Below are 20,911 nucleotides of genomic sequence, written 5' to 3' on the forward strand. Positions count from 1 at the left end.
TGATACCTGAGTTACAATAATAAGCAAAGGTGTTGAGCAGGTAAGTCATTAAAAAATGACACATAGCCTATAAACATATGAAGTAATGTTCAACCTCTCCAGTAATAAAAGAAAATTTTTAATGAAAAAATTATTTTTTTCTTATTAGATATCAGATTATCAAGATTAATAATAACAATAATAACTACTGTTGGCAAGGATATGGGAAAATTGGCACACATGTAGAATCTGCTGGTTGGAGAAAAATTTGATGTAAGCTTTCCACAGAGCAATTTGTCAATGTATTTCATCAGTAATTAAAACATGGTCATTCTTTCTGACAATTCTACTTCAAGGAAATTTATCCTAAGAAGCTAATTAGAGAGGTGCACAATGCTAGGCTGGAACTATGTTCATTTCAACATTATGGCTGTGAAAAATTAGAAATGACTCATGTATCTAATGTTAGGGGAGTAGGTACACATCCTATGGCACGAAGACACAATGGTAAAAGGATATTGATGTAGTGCAGCATTCTTAATATAATGCTAAGTGGGAAATGTTGGCTGCAAAACAGTATTTATAGTTTAAAAACATTTTGAAAAATGTATACATGTATAACTGGCATGTTGAGAAATTAGGACTCATGGGATATAATCAGAAAGCACCTTTAGTTTTGCCTTTAAATGCCACTGGATAAAAACATGGGCTGTCCCATGACTTTTCTGCTCACTTTCAGGTAGTAAACATCCTTTGGTCACTTGAAGACACAAAACCACTGTCTCAATTCAATACAATAATTAGATTGTCCAGTCCCTGATTAATTCCAGTGTTATTCAGAGCAGCAGCCGTTTCCCCTCACACAGCCACAGCTTGCGGCAGTGAGAAGCCTGTAACAGTAAGGAGGGGTTTGATCCTACCTTTTCCCTGTCAGCCTCTACTCTCCATCCCCTCGAAGGTATTTCTTGACCATTCCAGAGTTGAAGTGGAGGATGGAGGGGAGGAGAGGTACATGTTTGGGTGGGGGTAGGGGTGTATGTTAGGAAGCTCTTTCTTGACTGGGGTGGCTTCACGGTCTCTGAGGCCGGGCAGGTGTTTAAATATGCCTCTTGTGTGCTCAGGTGGGGTTTTCAGGCTCTCTTGATACCCTGATGTGCCCTCCCCTGCTCTCTGCCAACCCCTCCATGTCCCTAGGAATCTTGTGATTCGCTCATAGCCTTTCTATTAAGATTTCTTCGCCTCTTGAGCCAGCTATCGTGGACATGAACTAAGAGAACCTCAGCCCCCCCTCAGCCTCTCCTGTGGCCCATGTCTTGTCCATGAGAAATGTGTAGAACTGTTCATGCATGAGAAACTCTGGAAGTGAGGACTGACTGCCAACTGAGCAATCTCCCTTCAGTCTCCCCTTACTTCCCTCACTCTAGGCTGGCTGGCCCCAGTTTCTCAAACTTATGCTTCTTAGGCAGGAGTTAGACACCAGTTGTCCTTTCCCCAAAACTCTAAAGGACATATATTAAGCTCTTTCAGTGGTACTGTTGAAGCCCCTCTGTAAAAAAAGACTCTGTGTCTCTGCTCTTCTGAACCAATGTGGGTAAGGGGACTTGTTACCCTACCATGAGATCCACCCTCTTAACAGATTTTTCAGTGCACAGGACAGACAGTATTGTTATCTACAGGCACAGTGTTGTACAGCAGATCTCTAGAATTTATTCACTCATGAATAAATGAAATTTTATACCTGTTAATTAGCAACTCCTCATTTCCCCCTCCCCCAACCTCTGGCAACCATCAATATATTCTTTGCTTTTATGAGTTTGACTATTTTAGAAACCTCATATAAGTGGAATGATGTATTATTTGTCCTTCTGTGATTGGCTTCTTTCATTTGTCATAATGTCCTCAAGGTTCATCCATGTTGCATATTGCAGGATTTCCTTCTTTTTTACAGCTGAATAATATTCTATTATATGTATATACCACATTTTCTTTTACCAGTTCATCTATTGTTGGGCATTTAGATTGTTTCTACATCTTGGCCATTATTCATAATGGTGCAGTGAACAAGGGAGTGCTAATATCTTTTCTAGACTCTGATTTCAATTACTTAGGATAAATACCCAGAAATGGGATTGCTATATCATATGGTAATTCTATTTTTAATTTTTTGAGGAACCTCCATGCTGTTTTCCATAATAACTGCACCATTTTGTATTCCCATCAACAGTGCACAAGGGTTCCAATTTCTCTACATCCTTGCCAACACTTGCTGTCTATTATTATTATTATTATTACTACTACAATGGCCATCCCAACAGGTGTGAGGTGATATCTCATTGTGGTTTTAATTTGCATTTGCCTGATGATTGCTGACATTGAGCATCTTTTTATATATCTATAGGTCATTTGTATGCCTTCTTTGGAGAAATGTCTATTCAAGTCCTTAGCCCATCTTTAAATTAGGTTATTAGGTTTTTTGCTATTGAGTTGTAGGAGTTCCTCGTATATCTTAGAAATTAACCTTTTATCAGAAATATAGTTTGCACATATTTGCTCCTATTCCATAGTTACCTTTTACACCCTACTGGTTGTTTCCTTTGCTGTGCAGAAGGTTTTTAGTTTGATATAGTCCTCTTGTCTACTTTTGCTTTTGTTGCCTATGCTTTTGATGTCATATCCATGAAATCACATCACACGTCCTGATGTCAAAATATATTACAAAGCTACAGTAACTAAAACAGTATGATACTGGTGTAAAGATAGATATATAGACCAATGGAACAGAACAGAGAGCCCAGAAATAAATCCATACATATATGTCAACTGATCTTTTTTTTTTTAATATTTATTTGTGTATTTATTTTGGCTGCACCAGGCTCCAAGTTGTGGCATGCGGGCTTCTTAGTTGCAGACTCCTTAGTTGTGGCACGCGGACTCCTTAGTTGCAACATGCATGCGGCATTTAGTTCCCCAGCCAGGGATAGAACCTGGGCCCCCTGCACTGGGAGCATGGAGTCTTACGCACTGGACCACCAGGGAAGTCCCAATGTCAACTGATCTTTGACAAGGGTGCTAAGAATACACGAAGTACAAAGGATAACCTGTTCAACAAATGATGTAGGGAAAACTGGATATCCACATACAAAAGAATGATATTGGACCCTTGCCTTACCGCATACACAAATATCAACTCAAAAGGCTTACACATAAGACTGGAAACTGTAAAAGCAGAAGAAAACATAGGATAAAGTCTTTGACTTTCTTTCTTTTTTTTTTTTTTGGTTTGTTTTTATAAATCCTACCAAACAAATTCTCCTACTGGTCTTCTCACAATTCAATTGAGTATGTGGAATCACTTGCTTTCATGACTCAGCTAAAACTGAGACAGGCTGGGTCTCAGTATAACATCCTGTTACCCCTGCTTTAAAATGCTCTGTGGACATAGGCACACACAGCAGTATCTCTGGTTGTGGGGATTATGAGTGACTTTTTTTTTCAAGCTTTTCTGCAATTTTCAAGTCTTCTGTACTGAGTGTAACTTCACTTTAATAATTAGAAAAACAATGAACTTAAAAATTGTACAATAGCAAATCAAAGTCAGTTTTGTTGACATTAGAAATTTCCCGTCCCAACCCTGAAGAATTCCCTTGTAAAAAGATTTCTACATGTAGCCTTTTCAGATGACAAGGAACACGCTCTAGTTTACCTCAAGTGATGGGTGGCACTCTATTGTAAGTCTGCAGTGGGGAATTAAGGAAACAACAGCCTCAGCTTGCACAACCAGTCCTTGGGAACAAGAACAGTGATCACAACATAGCAACATTCTGGTGCCAATCAACCAGGCTGGTAATCTACCAGACTTGTGGCTCAACTACTTTGTTCTGCTTTTCCCTGTTCACTTCCATGGCCATGGTTGATTTTCTTCTTGCAACTTTCCTTTCTGCTTCAGGGCTTCTGCCTATTCCAGACTCTGTTTCCTCATGGCTTCTACTTCTGGTACTGCTTAATGCCTTCTCAATGTCTCTCTCAGCCGCTGTGTCACTTTAGTGTGTCTTACTTGTCATAATGATTTCAAGACATGTCAAGAGGAAGGATATGAATAAGTTGTTAATTACTCTCCAAAATAGAGCACATCAGTTAGGCAGCTTTCTTTTTTTTTTTTAATATTATTTTATTTTTTGAGTTTTATTTTTTTTATACAGCAGGTTCTTATTAGTTATCTATTTTATACATATTAGTGTATATATGTCAATCCCAATCTCCCAATTCATCCCACCACCACCATCCCCACCCACCCCTTGGTGTCCATACATTTGTTCTCTACATCTGTGTCTCTATTTCTGCCTTGCAAACCAGTTCATCTGTACCATTTTTCTAGATTCCACATATATGTGTTAATATACGATATTTGTTTTTCTCTTTCTGACTTACTTCACTCTGTATGACAGTCTCTAGGTCCATCCACATCTCCACAAATGACCCAATTTCATTCCTTTTTATGGCTGAGTAATATTCCATTGTATATATGTGCCACATCTTCTTTACCCATTCATCTGTCAATGGCATTTAGGTTGTTTCCATGACCTGACTATTGTAAATAGTGCTGCAATGAACATTGGGGTGTATGTGTCTTTTTGAATTATGGTTTTCTCTGGGTATGTACCCAGTAGTGGGATTGCTGGGTCATATGGTAATCCTACTTTTAGTTTTTTAAGGAACCTCCATACTGTTCTCCATGGTGGCTGTATCAATTTACATTCCCACCAACAGTGCAAGGGGGTTCCCTTTTCTCCATACCCTCTCCAACATTTGTTGTTTGTAAATTTTCTGATGATGTCCATTCTAACTGGTGTGAGGTGATACCTCATTGTAGTTTTGGTTTACATTTCTCTAATAATTAGTGATGTTGAGTAGGCAGCATTCTTGCTCATGTTTAGCTTTTGGGTCAATCATGAATCCCTGGTTCAGTTGATTAGGGTCAGGAATGTGAAAAATTTTGGATCACATAACCCAAAGCCTAGCAACTACCCATGACAATTTTGCTAGTGAAATAGGCTCCCAACATATCATGGACTGCCCGTATGCTAGAAAAGCGGTCCATGTCTTTCAGACAGACCTACCACCATGTTTAATTCATTACCTCTATGGTTTAATTGAGTCCTATTTTTGGATATCAGTAAAGGGGCCAGAATTTACAAAACAAAACAAGATGGAGAGAATCAGATATCCAGTTTTATTTTTCTATGCTATACATTACTTCATCACATCCTACCTGAAAGAAAACAAACATTTTTGCAAACAAATCCAAAGTGATTCAAAACCAAATAATGACTTTTAAAATTTAATGTCATTGTTAATAAAGAATAGACCACATCCATCTACAATACCAAGTAAACAGTTCTTTTCATTTCCACTTTTCTTCTGTAAAATACACCTGGCATTACTACTTCATTACAACTGACATTTCTTCTCATTTTTGAGAAATGGTTGACTGTTTACAGATTGAGTACAATTCTGTACCTCTTCTTGATGCACTGAGACATATTCATATAAAGTACATAATAGCTTCTGATGTTACATTATCATTTTTATTGTGTAACAAAGCTTCATTTAGGACTTCTTTCCAAAGAGCCATTGAGATTTTATGATAAAGCATTTAATACATTATAAAGAATGATCACAATTTTTTTTTGTTATTGAGAAAGAAAAATTTAGATACTAGAATCTGAAAGTTAAAATGATAGTAATAATGCATAACAACAGTATTGCCAGTAAAATATCTTTTATATGTGTTAAGTTTCCATAAATAAGTTACATAATTTGGAGTAGAGACAAACATTTGTACTGCTGGCATTATTTCATTTCACCCCAGGTACTGATTTTGTTATAGAATTATTCTAGGAGTGCTTAAGAGTATGTTTGTGTAAATAAATGTAACTACATCTAGAGACAAAAAACTTAATAAGCTCTTCTGGATAAGATAATACCATATGAAAGCAGTTTGGGATAACTGATCAGAAGAGTAATAATTATCATTAATACCATTTAGCAGAGGGATTAAAGGGAAATGTTCAAAGCAAGCCCTTTGGGATATGATTCTGCAGTAATTTCTGATGAGGTGGAATGTTGGCTTGTCAGGTCAGTAGAAGGCAAGAAGCCCTTTTAAAAAAACCCAAGCTGATCATTGTGAGGCAAGTTTGCTAGAGAGCACTTGGAAAAGCAGCAGCCCTTTGGATAAGGATTACTTCAAGGGTTAACTCCTTTTGAAAATGTATTGTAAATTGTAATCCAAACTAGTGAGCTTTAATTGATGCCCACGTCAAACTTTCTTTGAATCGTGAAGTGGGTAATGGTCTGCAAGCCATGGACTTTCTGAACCTCCGTTATCCCTGATGGGAACCCAGAGGTTCCCATGGTGGTGGCATTTAGGAAACCTCAAGCATTTTCTCAGCGTTCTGTGTCCCAAAGCAAAGACTAAATAGCCATTTGAGAACTATCTTTCTTTCCCCCTTGGCTTACATATTTGGTCAGTGTGTAGGTTAGGGGTGTGGCAGAGGGAGTCTCATATTACATTAAGTTCCTTAAAGTTAAAGCTACTTCCAAAATGTTGGATTTGAGTTGATTCTCTAACATCTTTAAGTTTTCATGATACAGAGAATGAATTAGTTAAGTACAATAATTGTGGGTATTGAGACAGTGAAGGCAATATAGTCTTGTGACCTTTCTGCCTGGACCTGGAATGAAACTATGGGGGCATCACTTTCTTTCAACCTTGTGGAATTGCCTAGGCTCCTCTGATAACATTTCTCTTTCTGTATTTTTTCCCTGTCAGGACACATTATAAGAATTAACATTAAATTGCCTGAATATGTGAAAAAAAAAAAAAAACATGCTCTGCATTCTAATTCATGAAAATGAAAGAATGCACCAGATTTGCACGAGAACAGTTGTCTTGCTACCTAACTCTATATAACTAACAGTGTAGAGAGTGTGGTCAGAATTTTGGATGTAGTTGTCTTTGAGAAGAAGCCATGAATAATATAATAAACAAAGCCAAGATGTTGAGGTAATATACTTTATCTATTGATCAAAACTTATTGGCTCTAACCTGCCTTGCAGTTGTCCTAGTAATATAACAGCCTTACAAGAGGCATTCATATCCAATTCTGTAGCTCTGAGCAGCTTCCCTACACTTGTAAAACCCTAACATTCAACTTGAATTAACTAACCCTTGCCTTACAAGTTTCAGTGGAAGATGTCTAAGCATCTGTGTAAAGAGAATAAGTGAGAAGCAAAGGCTAAAAACTCTAGTTTTTAATATTCTTGTATTCCTTTGTTGGGTTATTCAACAAATATTTAGTCACTGTTTGCTGTGTGTTCAGAATGTCTGCCACTCTGCTTAAGGAGCTGGCAATCCAGTGATGAGACACCCAGTGTGAAAAAAAGTTCAGAGACAAGTGAGCATTGAATAATTCAGGCTCTGGAAAACAATCTGGAAATAACTGTACTCACTCAACACATGTTATCATGCTGGGTAGTGGGATCTGAGGCTAGGTAGAAGCCTAACTCTTTCACTTACCACTGTATAACCACAGGCAAGATTTTTCACACTTCATGGTTTCAACTCCTTTTACTGTAAAATGAATATAATAATACCTACCTCGCTGGGCACCCATAGTGATAAAATGAGATAATGCATGTGGAAGCACCTAACACAGTGGCTGTCACACAACGTATGCTTAACATTTAATTCCAGGTGCACGTCCCTCTGCAGGGAATGATGTGCTGTGACAGGGTGCAAGGTTCCCATAACATTCAGCAGCATCATGAAGGTACTAGATATAACATGAAATATTGTCTTCATCTTCCATAAAGTTATTGTCAGTTTGACAATAAATCCTCTTCTAGTTGTTTTATTTTAATCATGTGATGGATCCAGAGTGAAGAAGCAGAAAGAAAGAGTGAAGGGAGTGAAAGGACAATTGACACATGAGTACAATATGAATAATTGGGACTCTTCAGGCTGAAATACAGAGGCCCAAGGGAGACAGAGTTTGAATCTTATGAACTCTCAGACAGAGCTGAATATGGATTTGTTCACCATGTCTTGAAATATTAGAGTATACCCCTTGAAATATTAGCAAAAGCAATCTTAGCATGATAAAATGCAGGAAACCACCCTTGAGAACATCTAGTTCAAATCCTTCATATTATAGATGAAGAAATTCTGGTCCATAGAGAAGAGTTTCCCAAATTCTTACTCATTTGTTCATCAGGGGCTTACTGATCCCCTACTCTATATCAGACATCATTCCAGGAGACAGGGTAGGCAAGGTATTTGCTCTTATGGATTATATTTTAATCAATAAAAAAGTAAATAAATGAAGAAGATGATTTCATGTGATGATAAATGAGATAAAGAAAAATAAACCAATTAATTTGATAGAAAGTGACTGTAGTTTTGGAGGGTCATGGAAGACCTTTCTAAGGATGTGACGTTTTAGCTAAGGCCTAAATGTTACAAAGGAATGGCCATGAGACAAATAGGGAAGAGCATTCCGTGGAGAAAACAGCAAGTGCAAAGCCCAGTGGAACCAGCTTGGCTTGCTGGAGGAACAGAAAGAAGGCCAAGTGCTGAGTGGTGGGGAGAGGAGTATGAGAAAAGTGACAGATAAGGCAGAGAGCCAGATTCTGTACAGACTTGAAGACCAATGGAGTTTGGACTTCTAAGCATGACTGGAAGCTCCTGGAGAGATTTAAGCAGGGGAGTGGAATGCATAATGTAACTAACTTGCTAAAAATGTCACTCTGGCTGCTGTGTGGAGCCTGGATGGAAGGGAGGTCAGAGTGGAAGCAGGCAGAGAAGTAGGGAGTTCCAGTGTTTGTCCAGGTGAGAGATGGTGGTGGCTTGGGCCATGGAGGTGGCCATGGAAATACTGCTACTTGCTAGACTACAAATTCCAGGAAGGCTTGGAGCTGTCTCTTTTGTGCACTTTTATATTCCAAGCTTCCAGAACCGTGCCTGGAACGTAATACCTACTCAAAAAATATTAGTTGAATAAATGAGTGAATAGTTACTTTCTGAAGTTAGACTTGAATCAGGTTTAAGATAAGTAAAAGTGTAAGTTCTTCTCAGTTCATGTATGTTTGCCTTAATAGAGTTTAAAACAGTAAATGTTCTTTAGACCTTCTACTAAAATCGGTGCAATATTCTTAGCAAATCATGGCCCAAACCCTGGCATCAGCCAATGCATTCAGTGCAGTGTGAGGTCCAGTCCAGTGACGTCAGTAAGTCTTACCCAGCGCCCCCCAAACGCCCAGCCCCCCACCGCTGTCTTGAGCATGGCATTTAGGCTGTGTTTGTGGAATCTGCAATACAAGGTTTGGTTTTCTCACAATCCTGCTATTAATTTAAGTGCAACTTGGAGATCCAAGAGGGGTAGGTGGCCCATGATAAATAATTGATGCTTTTGAGTTTCTCTACAGGAAAAGGAAAAGCCTAAGGGTAATTCTCTTTACTGCCTGCTATCTACCTCTGTTGATACACAAGTTCCATTCCCCACTCTCCATCCATCCACCCCTTTACTGCCTGTTCTGTCATTTTGCAGATCACACTCACTTAGTATTTCATTTGTGCCAGAACAGGTATATGGGCCTTACATGTATTAACTCACTTAATCCTCACAAAAACCCCATGGGGTATTGTTATTACCCTTATCCCTACTTTACAGATGAGAAAACAGAGACACAGAGAGGTTTAAATCACACAGTTAATAAAGATCAGGGATAGCATTCAAACCAGTCAGTCTGATATTAATTTGCCCTCTCAGTATTTTAATTTCCTCATTGGTAGAATGAAATAAAAGTATCTACCTCACAGAGTTCTTGTAAAGATTAAATTAATTAATATAAGTAATCATGCCTGGTCTAGAATTAGCATCATATAAATCTTAGTTATGACTAGCTTTCCAGTATTATTCCTATGGAGAAATTACGTTTCACATACATGATTTTTTGTGTGTGCAGGGTCACCTCTCTCACTTATGTCAAATACTGACTGAGTTGCTTCACAGCGATGAATGTAGATCTCATTCATTACTCCAGAAGTTGAGCAAATATGTATTGATTGATCCTGGGTCAGAGACCGTGCTAAGCCCTGGGGCACCAAGAGAAATGAGACACAATACCTGTCCTCAAGAAGCTGACAGAGAGTGAAACCAACAGGAGCATGGCAAGCAATTCAATACCGTTTGGCAAATATAGAGGTGAAAATGGATGTTTTCCCAGGTGGTTTGGGTAAAAGGTATAAATAGATTAAGAAAGAAAGAAGACAAACCTAAGAAGACAGAAAGCCCTGAGGCCAGATGAGGGGCTGGCACTTAAACTCTTAGTTTGGCCTTAGTGTGTACAGCTCGTCTTTTCTATGGCACCTTCCTTAGAGTGATTAATCAGTAAGAAATGACTCACTGTGATCTGAACCAGTACAGGAAGTATACATCCTTCATGTTACTTAGATTATTTTTTCCTTTTGTTGTGACTTTGTGTCACATGAGAATAAGCATTTAAGAAGATTGCACAGGTCAATTTTTTAAATATATATATTTATTTTTGGCTGTGTTGGGTCTTCGTTTCTGTGCGAGGACTTTCTCTAGTTGTGGGAAGCGGGGTCCACTCTTCATCGCCAGTGCGCAGGTCTCTCACTATTGCGGCCTCTCTTGTTGCGGAGCACAGGCTCCAGACGCGCAGGCTCAGTAGTTGCGGCCCACAGGCTTAGTTGCTCCGCGGCATGTGGGATCTTCCCGGACCAGGGCTCGAACTCGTGTCCCCTGCATTGGCAGGCAGATTCTCAACCACTGCGCCACCAGGGAAGCCCAGGTCAATTTTTTAAACATAGAAAAGGTTGTCTTTTATTTTCGGTTGGTTCAATGACAGCCATTCAGGGAGATTAAATGGGCTTTATTATCTAGCTTGGCTTGAATGCTGGTGCCATTATTTCCTGCCACTCTTTGTTTTTGTTGTCTCCTGCTTGCATCACTTTTCCTTATCTGAGTTTCCCTTCCTCTAGACTTCCTTCTATGTTTTAACTTTTCTATGATCAAAAGAACACATTTTTTCAATACACCTGCTTGCTTTTTTCTAATCTCTGCCCTTTCTGAGTCTTGGCTATGGGCTGAGCCAAAAAATAGCCTCTGATATCAGGGGCCATGGCTGTCAAAAAACAATTCTTTTCAGAAGAGCAAACAGGGAGAGGAGAGGCCAGGACCTGGATTGTAAAGCTGCTGTTACAACCACTGAACCAGGGCTTTTGCATTCTTTACTTTGCCTCTTCCTGGCTGAGAACTCACAGTAGTTGTCCTAAAGCTTTCCCTAGATCATGAGTGATAAGAAATCTGGACCTGGAAGTATCACCTTTCTGGAGCAGGAAAACAAAAGGGCAACACTTTCCCAAGATGGTGAGTTTCCTTGGGGTTTCAGGGTTTGAAAGGTCCTTGCTTGGACAGACTGATCCTGTGTCTGCTATGACACTAACTCAATGTTTATGCTGCGACTTGGACACAGTTCCCACCCCGTGCACTCATTTGTGCTTTTCTGTGTGTTGTGGTTGCTAGGCAATATAAAACAAAAATGTGTTTGAATTCCTGTGTGGGAAGCAAACTTTAATGCTGCTTTGATCTCCTACAATTCAGATGACAAATCCACTTTTACAGGATTCAGTGTAATTGAACAATTCGTTCTAGGATTTACTGATGACTGAACCTGTGAGACTAGGATAGGGTGAGGGATTTGGGGAATATTTGGGAAGAGGTCCTCGAAGGCAAGAGTAGATGGTTGATAGAGATAAGGATGCTTAGCTGCCTGGAAGGCAGAATAAAGTGTAATAAGATGGGTTATGTACCCGGAAGGTCAGCTAAGCAAACTGATAAGTGTACAGAAACCAAGGAAATAAGAAAAGTGGAGAAAAAAATGTGAATTGAGGAGATGAAAGGAAAGTGAGAACAGCCAAAAGAGGAATTGATGCCCTTGGCAAGAGGAGATGATAAGGGAACAATTTTGACAAATTTGAGATTTTTCTGACAAGAAAATAGAAGCTGTAATTCCTATTTTCTGGTCTGGGGAATTTGTTTGCTTTCAACATTTGTCTGACTGTTCTCAATCACATTTGAATACTCATTGTCACCTTTTTAATTGGGAAAAATCACTTTGAGCTTATATCAATTGCATTGTTTATTAATGGGGTTAATAGTACCCAGAGACAATGAGATAGGTCATGAGGCCATGGACGTGCAAATGAGGCATGAGTACCCATCCCAGTTCTCCAGCTCCAGCCTGCTGGCCTCTGTAAATGAGGACAGCAATACCTGTGCAGCATTGTGAGGATTATGACTGCAGAATCCTGGGAGAGGGTGGGTGCTCAATATATAGCATCTTCCCTTATTATTTGTTATTGCTATTATTTCACCTGAAGACAGGGAGATTGACCTGATTATGCTTTAAACCCCTTTTCAGTTTTTATAAGATTTCTCAATGATTTAATTCTGATGTGAGAATGATGAGTCTTTTGACCATACATTTTGTTTATTTATTTATTTTTGGCTGTGTTGGGTCTTCGTTGCTGCGTGTGGGCTTTCTCTCTAGTTGCAGCGAGCAGGGGGCTACTCTTCGTTGTGGTGCACAGGCTTCTCATTGCAGTGGCTTCTCTTGTTGCGGAGCACGGGCTCTAGGCGTGTGGGCTTCAGTAGTTGTGGCATGCAGGCTCAGTAGCTCTGGATCGCAGGCTCTAGAGTGCAGGCTCAGTAGTTGTGGCACACAGGCTTTGTTGCTCCACGGCATGTGGGATCTTCCCAGACCAGGGATCGAACCCATGTCCCCTGCATTGGCAGGCGGATTCTTTAACCACTGCACCACCAGGGAAGTCCTGACCATACATTTTGGTCAGGACTTCTCATCATTTACTGAGAAGATTTACTGAGAAGATATCTTCCAGATAATCTCATCTGTGTCCATTTTTAAAAATTGTGCATAACAAACCATCCCAAAGCCTAAAGGCTTAAAATGACTTCAATTTATTAGCTCACAATTCTAAGGGACAGCCGTTTGTTCTGGGCTCAGCTGGGTGGTTCTCCTAGTCTTGCCTGGGATCACTCACTTGGCTCCAGTCGTCTGGCAGCTGGATGGCATTTGGATGGTCTAAGAAAGCTTCACTCACATCTCTGGCAATTGGTGATAGCACTCCGCTGGGTCCTCCTCTGCACATGAACACATCCTCCAGGAGGCTAGCCCCCGCTTCTTCAGACCAGAGAATCAAGATTCCGAGAGGGAGAGGGCAGAAGCTGCAAGGCTTCTTGAGGCCTAGGCTCAGAAGCCTCACAATTTCACTTTATCATTTTCAATTGGTCTAAGCAAGCACAAGGCCAGCCCAGATTCAAGGGGGCAGAGGAGGGACAAAGTCACTCTACGAAGGAGTATACCTTCTGCCATGAAAGGAACCATGGACGCCTGCTTTGTAAACAACCTACCGTGCCTTTAACTCTCTTTCACAGGTGACAAAGACAAAAGAGTTAAATATTTGGCCAAGATCACCAGCTAGAACCTGACCCTCATTCAGTGCTCTTTCTACTATTTGATGGCAGCTCAAGAACAAGCCAGAGTTTGGTTCTCAGGGAGCAGACAAGTGGGGCCAAAGACTGGAAGATAAAGAGACAACTGTGTATCATTTACTGAGCACATTCTCAATGGTTAGTACATAATTAGTCATCAAAATAGAGATGAGGACAGAGACCTGCTCAGAAAAAGGTGGACAAAGAAAAGTGAGTAGCAAAGGAAGGCAAGGGCACAGTGGAGGAGTACAAGGAAGATGGGGAGATGGGTTCATTACTCAAGGATGGAAAACAAAGGAAAAGAAATTTAACATAGAAGGAGGAACCTCAGAGGACAGACTCATTCAGCAGGTGCTAGAATGGAAAAAGACAGCCCACAGCAGACTAAGATTCCTGTGAATGAAGAAAGAGCATTTTGACTTGGAGCAGAGGGCTGGGACTATGGCCCAGCAAGAAAAGACCTGATTTAGTTTAGTCAAGTTAATCAGCCTAGGGGTAGAACAAATTACATGTATAGACAGCAGTCCCTTGTGATATGTTGAGTCAAGCTGCACTAATGAAGCAAATAATCTGTGTACTGGTGATTTGTCTATATGTATGTTGTATGTCCTTTGTAACCCTGAGGTTATTTTCTTGGGTGTAAAGTGGACCGTGTGCTCTAAATGACTGGCTGAATATATAACAAACCAAAATAGATGAGGAAGAGCCCTGTACAGGCTGGCCATGAACTTGGTTCAACTCCATTTGTAAGCAACTGTCACCTCTCTCAGACTAAGTCTAGCTGAAACTTAAAATATTGTCTTTTTAAGTTTCATACATCAAGATACCCCTGCTTTGTGTTCAGGTTTTTTTTTTTCTTTTTTGCTAATGTTGAGCTAATTTGATGTTTTATTTTTTAAGTAAATAAATGAGTCTACACCACTGGTTTTACAATTGGTGTGCTCCTTTTATTTTAGTACAAGAAGCTCAGTCAACCATTACAAGTGTACAGACTGTATTTTATAGTGCACAGGGCTTATGGGAATATAAAGCTTAAGGCGGTAAATTACTGATGCCTAGAGTAATACCTAGAGTAGACTTTTATGTCATTCATAGTTTCCCTTCCTGGGTTATCCTTACTTCAAGGGCCAGAACTATTTATGTTTACTTATTTAGTAATACGTAAACACAATGCCAGTTTTTACTACCTTACCCTTGAATCTTCTCACTCTTGGCTGTACATGTTCACCCACTTCCCTGACATCCTTGGAATACTTCTGCTTTAAAAGCCACTGGATTTCTTCAAAATTTTGCCCTTTCATGTATCTACATATAACCACTATATGGTTTTATATATAGTGACAGTAGTTAATAACACTGTATTGAATATTTCAAAGTTGCTAAGAGAGTAGAGATTTTAAAAGTCCTCATCACAAGAAAAAAAGTTTGTAACTATGTGTGGTGACAGATGTTAACCAGACTTATTGTGGTGATCATTTCACAGTATATACAAATATTGAATCATTATGTTGTACCCCTGAAACTAATGTTGTAAAATAAAGTTTTAAAAATTAAATAATAATGTCAATTATACCTCAATAAATTTGAGATACATCCTTCAGGCTGTATGTCATCTTCTTAGGGAAATATTTGCTTCTGCCTCATATAAGCAGGGCCCCTTGTTATATGCTCTCATAACACCTGTTTAATTTTTTATTGTTTGCCCCACTCTTACCCCAACAGAATGTAAATTCCATGAGGGCAAGGACTTGACTTGTTCACTGCTCTTTGCCCAGAGTTCAAACATGTGTTGAATGAAGAAATCATACTTACCACTCTTTGTTATCTTATATTTGTATAATTATTGGACTCATATCTGTCTCTCTCATTAGGTGGTAAGCTCTCTAGGATAGTAGCTATATCAGCTCTGCTTGCCATTGTATCCCTGCATCTTCTCTGCAGGAGGCTTTCCACAAATATATATTTAATACATTTTATTACAACCATGTGAAAAGTCAGAGGAAAAGATCACATCAAAAGGGCAATATTGATTGCATTAGGATTGTGAAAATATGACTGATTTTTTTTCTCTATCTACAAGAAACATTATAATGTAAAATGATAATATAAATAAAAACTCACATTAAAAAGAAACATATATTGTACTTATCGAATAAACATAATTTTACAAAAATTAAAAGTGGAATTGATACCTGTAATTACTGTATTCTAAGAGACCGGGTGTTTGATTTTTTTCCCTAGTGTGTCTAAATGGGTGCATCATTTTCACATAGATATAAGCACAGATAAAATGTTGTACTTTGTTTTTTCTGCTTCATGTTATGTCACATGCTACATTGCCTGAGTAATTATTTTTAGCAACTGCATAATGTTCAGTTAAATTAATGTACTTTGCGGGGGGTGGGGAGTGGGAGGGTATTTCTTTAAGATACATGTCCTGGAGTAGAATTCACACTGTCTGAGTATTCACATAGAGGTACAGATTTCTGAATTCATTGGCCAAATGTTAACAAGAAACAGTCAGTGATGGATTTGAGTGCAAGTGTGGAATGAGTGCTTGAGATGAAATTAAATGAAGTGTGATTATTTTAAAAGAGAGTCAATGTTATATGGAGGCTTTAGGAAAAAATAATAAAGTTACGTTTATTAGAGAGTTCCTAAGTCGGGTAGCTTGACTGTCCTCTGAAATGAGAAGGATGTGTTGAGAAGGGGGCAGGGATGCTGCTGAATGTTGGGGTCTGATAATTTGGAAGGGTTTTTGAGGAACTAGAGATCATGTACAAATGTGGGACATTAGGGAATTTCCTGGACGTCCAGTGGTTAGGGCTCAGCACTTTCACTGCCTGGGGCCCGGGTTCGATCCCTGGTTGGAAAACTAAGATCCTGCAAACTGTGAGGTGTGGCCAAAAAAAAAAAATATATATATATATATAGATATATATATATGTATGTATATGTGTATATATATATATGTATGTATGTATATGTGTGTGTGTATATATATATATATATATATATGACATTAATAAATGAGGTAGTAATAAGTTGGAGGCAGCCAGTACTGGTTAGAAGCAGGTACTTGTGGTCTCTTAGTCTGTTAGTAAGAAATAGTAGCAATAGAGACAGGAGTGACCAGGTGTCAGAGGGATGGCAATGGCAAAATGGGAGGCACCAATGCAAATTATGCGGATTAGACATGATGACTGCTGCGTAATGCTTTTGAAAATGCAAGTCTGGGCAGGATGGCCTCTGGCTTCCCTCTTGATTATTTTATAAAATGACAGTATCATAGCCCCAAGCAGGAGCCTGACTTGCAACCATCAGAGTTCATTGCCTTTAATCCCAAATTAGCCATTCTGCAGCTGTCTTGCTCACCACTTTCTTAGGAATACAAACTCTCTAACACTTGTGCTTCACAGAGGACCCTGGATAAAGGGCAACTGCGGAGTCACATGAACTTCTTTCCAAAACAGCAGAACTGAGGCTTCCCTGGTGGCGCAATGGTTAAGGGTCCGCCTGCCGATGCAGGGGACACGGGTTCGTGCCCCGGTCCGGGAAGATCCCACATGCCGCGGAGCGGCTGGGCCCGTGAGCCATGGCCGCTGAGCCTGCGTGTCCAGAGCCTGTGCTCCGCAACGGGAGAGACCACAACAGTGAGAGGCCCGCGTACCGCAAAATAAATAAATAAATAACAGCAGAACTTCTCGAGCTTGGGGCCCAACAACAAGCCTGGCTTTTTCATCAGAGCTTTGTCAAACTGACCACTTGATGAAATTTGTCATTATGTTCTTCAGACTCCCCTTTCTGCTTTATTTGCCTCAGTCCAGGGCAGTCTCCCTCTGGATTGAATATTCTCTCATTTCCAAACAGTTCTAGGGTCCTCCTGAAATGGAGCAAATGATCTGCTTTAAAAAAAAAAAAAATCACAACTCATGATTTAACTACTGACTTAGAGCAGCATTTTCATTTGAAAGAAGACTAAGCAGGTAAGGGCAGGGGAGAAGGAAAAAGAAATAATGGCAGAATTTCAGTTCTGGCACTCTGGAAGTGTGCGTCAGACACATCTGTGCTTTGGATGACCTTTCCTATCCATCTCAAATCGCACTGCCCTTACTACTGAGCATTAGCCATGTCCTCATTCATGGGCTTTTGTGTCTGTGTGTTTAAAGAATTCCATTATCTAAGACCATTACATTCAACAATTTCTTTTCTGCATGTAAGCTTTTCTCTTTGACCACTGAATGGGCAAGTAAGGACCCTATCTGTTATATTCACCATTGAATCCCCATTGCCTACATTGCTCAATAAACATCTAATTATTAACGAATGAATGAATGCGTAATCAGAACTGGAATATTCTAGTTTCCCCATGTCATTAAAGTATCTATCATTCAGTTGCATTATTAGGTCAGGTTTGCACAATGCTCAACCCACATTGTCCTCAGCAACTTGATTATTTCAACTACTAGCAGACACTTTTAGATTGTCATCGAATTTATATGATTACAGCCAAAATACATCCATGGTGGTGAAGAGGAAACTCCGACTACAGCCAATTTTTCCCCTGGACTTATAGTTTATGCAACTCCTCCACTAGGTAAAGTTTGACCCATCACGAGTTTGCACTTCATGCAAAGAAATTTAAAGCATGCATTGATATTTTTGTTTTATTTCAGCAAACTCCAGAAGACAAAGAGGGATATCAGATGGCTTCAAGGAGTAACTGGTGAATGGTTTGAAGAAGTTCAAAGGAAAAAGTTTTGCAATGAAATAGATGTTAGCCAAATGTTAAAACAACCAGTTACATACAGACTGAGAAAGGGGATGGCAGAAAATGGTGAGAACTTAGGACACCTCATTGTAGATAAAGGCTCAGTGGGATCTCCAATTTAACCAATCCATGTTCAGGATTATTTTTAAATCATAAGGGGCAAAATTCACAATAAAAAGAGTGAACTGAAAATGGACTGTACTGTCTTGAGGGTATGTTTTTAGAGTCAGGTAAGATAGCACAATGGTTAAGAACACAGGCATCAGTATCAAAAAGGGCCTGGATTCAAATCTCCACTCTGTTTGTCTCTATATTCTCTATTCTATCAGAATTCATGTGACTCTGTTCAAATTACTTATTCTTATTCTCTATAAGCCTCAATTTTCTCATCTTTAAATGGGTATGATAATACCTACTTCACAGGGTGGTTGTGAGAATTAAATAAAATAATACGTATAAAGTACTGAACTCTAACACAGTAAGCATGTAAATAAATGGGATGATGATGCATAAGGAGGGGGACACAGAGGAAGGGAGGGAAAGGAGAACAGGACATGAGGGGGGTTAGGAGGGGGAAGGTGGTAGAGAAACTGCCACCCTTCTGGTACTTTGGTAACTTAAACCCCAAAAATGAGCTCAAACAAATGCCTTCCTTGGACATTCTAACTTTGTGACTACCAGCATGTCTCTCACCTTCACCAATCACTTATTTTTTAGTCTGTAAATGAGGATAATAAAAACTGCTTTCTCAGGACTGTTTGAGAATAACAAAGTGCATTTAGAAATTTTAAGTGGTAAAACAGTGTATAGAGTCACATTGACTGCTTTTGTTATATGTTACTAACATTAGTAACATTGAGAAATATGTAACAATATATCTAAACTTATATATTGGAAATATTTTGCAACTCCCATAAAAAAGAAATTTATCTAAAAAGTTCACAATTCAGATTTTTAGATTAACCCCATATATACCATGATGAATTTCCCCTTACCTTGAATTCCTCATTTAAAAACTCAGCATGTCCAAAAGTATTACAGTATGATGGAACTGGTATATGTTGAGCATGGCTTAGAATTTTTAATACTCATCTATAATATCATATTATCTATACATATATATTATACATATTTATATTACATGCATACCCACATATAAACCATATATGTAGCAAATACATATGCACAGAGATTTTAATGGGAATAAGGAGCACTCTAAAGGGCTTAATTTCCTTTTCCTTTACTTTCTTTGGTATGAAAAGTCACGTAGTCTATCACTATGTGTTTTTTTTTTTAATTTTTTTAATTTTTATTTAATTTTTTTTTTTTTTTGCGGTTCGCGGGCCTCTCACTGTTGTGGCCTCTCCCGTTGCGGAGCACAGGCTCCGGACGCGCAGGCTCAGCTGCCATGGCTCACGGGCCCAGCCGCTCCGCAGCATGTGGGATCCTCCCAGACCGGGGCACGAACCCGTGTCCCCTGCATCGGCAGGCAGACTCTCAACCACTGTGCCACCAGGGAGGCCCTATCACTATGTTTTTAAAGGACCAAAATAAAAATTTCTGAAGGATGGGGTAGTTAAGAGCAGCACAAGAACCGGATGAGGTCCCTAACACACTACCTTTGGCCTTGGATTGCCATGGGGAAAGCGCATTGAGAAAGTGTCCCAGCCGGTATGAGAGGAAGGATGTCCTGCAGAGCTGCAGGCCCCAGCACCTACTGAAAGATGCCCCACTCTTAGTGAGGCCCCTCCGCTCAGCAGAGCCAAGAGGCACAGGGCCCCCCCTAGTCCCGAGGTCTTCATGTGGGGATGCTTGCGTTCCTAGACTGCATGGGTGGGGGTGTTAGTTCTCCAAGAGTATTTACCTGGAAATATTAATCATGCAAAATTTTTACAATTTTCTTTTAGATCCTATGGAATTACAAACATCAAGATCTAAAAATATACCTAATCAAAGAAACCCAACATCCGTTCCTTCTCGGCTGAGCTTCAGATCATCATTTGCTTCTCTGTTCTCATTCAGAAAATCCAGAAAGGAGACTTTAAAGCTTCAACCACTGGGAGAGAAAGGGTGAGTTAAACTCAGCTCCTGTGACAGCTCATTAGTTATCTGATGCCAGAGCCCACCAGCCTGTTTTGTGTTCAGAATGTTTAATGTTCTTAGAATTTAATTTCAGATAGTAACAAAGGAAACAGGGCTGAGCCCTCAAAGGGACAAAGTTCTTATGAAACTTTGGGCTCATCTGAAATCCAGCTTCTAACCAACTGCACAGGTCTCAGGAGGTGGACATAGTGAATAATGGATTAAATGTTGAGAAATAATTATTGACAGTTTCTCCACTGCTCCAAGAGCCTGGTCTTTGCCCTGGTCAAGTAGTTACATTTAAATTGAAACTACTCCTTACTTGGGGAGTATGTGTGTCAGGAGAATTGCAGTATAAAGAGTAAATGAGCATAAATGAGATGAGCAAAGAGTAGAGAAAAACTGAATTATGAAATGGAGAAAAAATATATTACCATCATTAAAAATATTGAGGACAGCCATTCCTCTGTAGTTGCTTGGAATT

The 20,911-nt window shown here is 39.5% G+C and overlaps 1 protein-coding gene across 1 annotated transcript in view; it reads left to right on the forward strand.

The window, feature by feature from the left end:
- Nucleotides 1-20,911, forward strand: part of EXPH5 (exophilin 5) — a 72,848-nt gene that overhangs the window by 28,748 nt on the left and 23,189 nt on the right. Inside the window, exons 2-3 of the mRNA XM_065882640.1 lie at nucleotides 18,251-18,411; nucleotides 20,253-20,415. Of these exons, the coding sequence (XP_065738712.1) occupies nucleotides 18,251-18,411; nucleotides 20,253-20,415 (324 nt within the window). The remainder of the gene's footprint in view (nucleotides 1-18,250; nucleotides 18,412-20,252; nucleotides 20,416-20,911) is intronic.

The sequence above is a fragment of the Phocoena phocoena genome, chromosome 8 (genome assembly GCF_963924675.1).
Source record: "Phocoena phocoena chromosome 8, mPhoPho1.1, whole genome shotgun sequence".
Taxonomy (NCBI): Eukaryota; Metazoa; Chordata; class Mammalia; order Artiodactyla; family Phocoenidae; genus Phocoena; species Phocoena phocoena.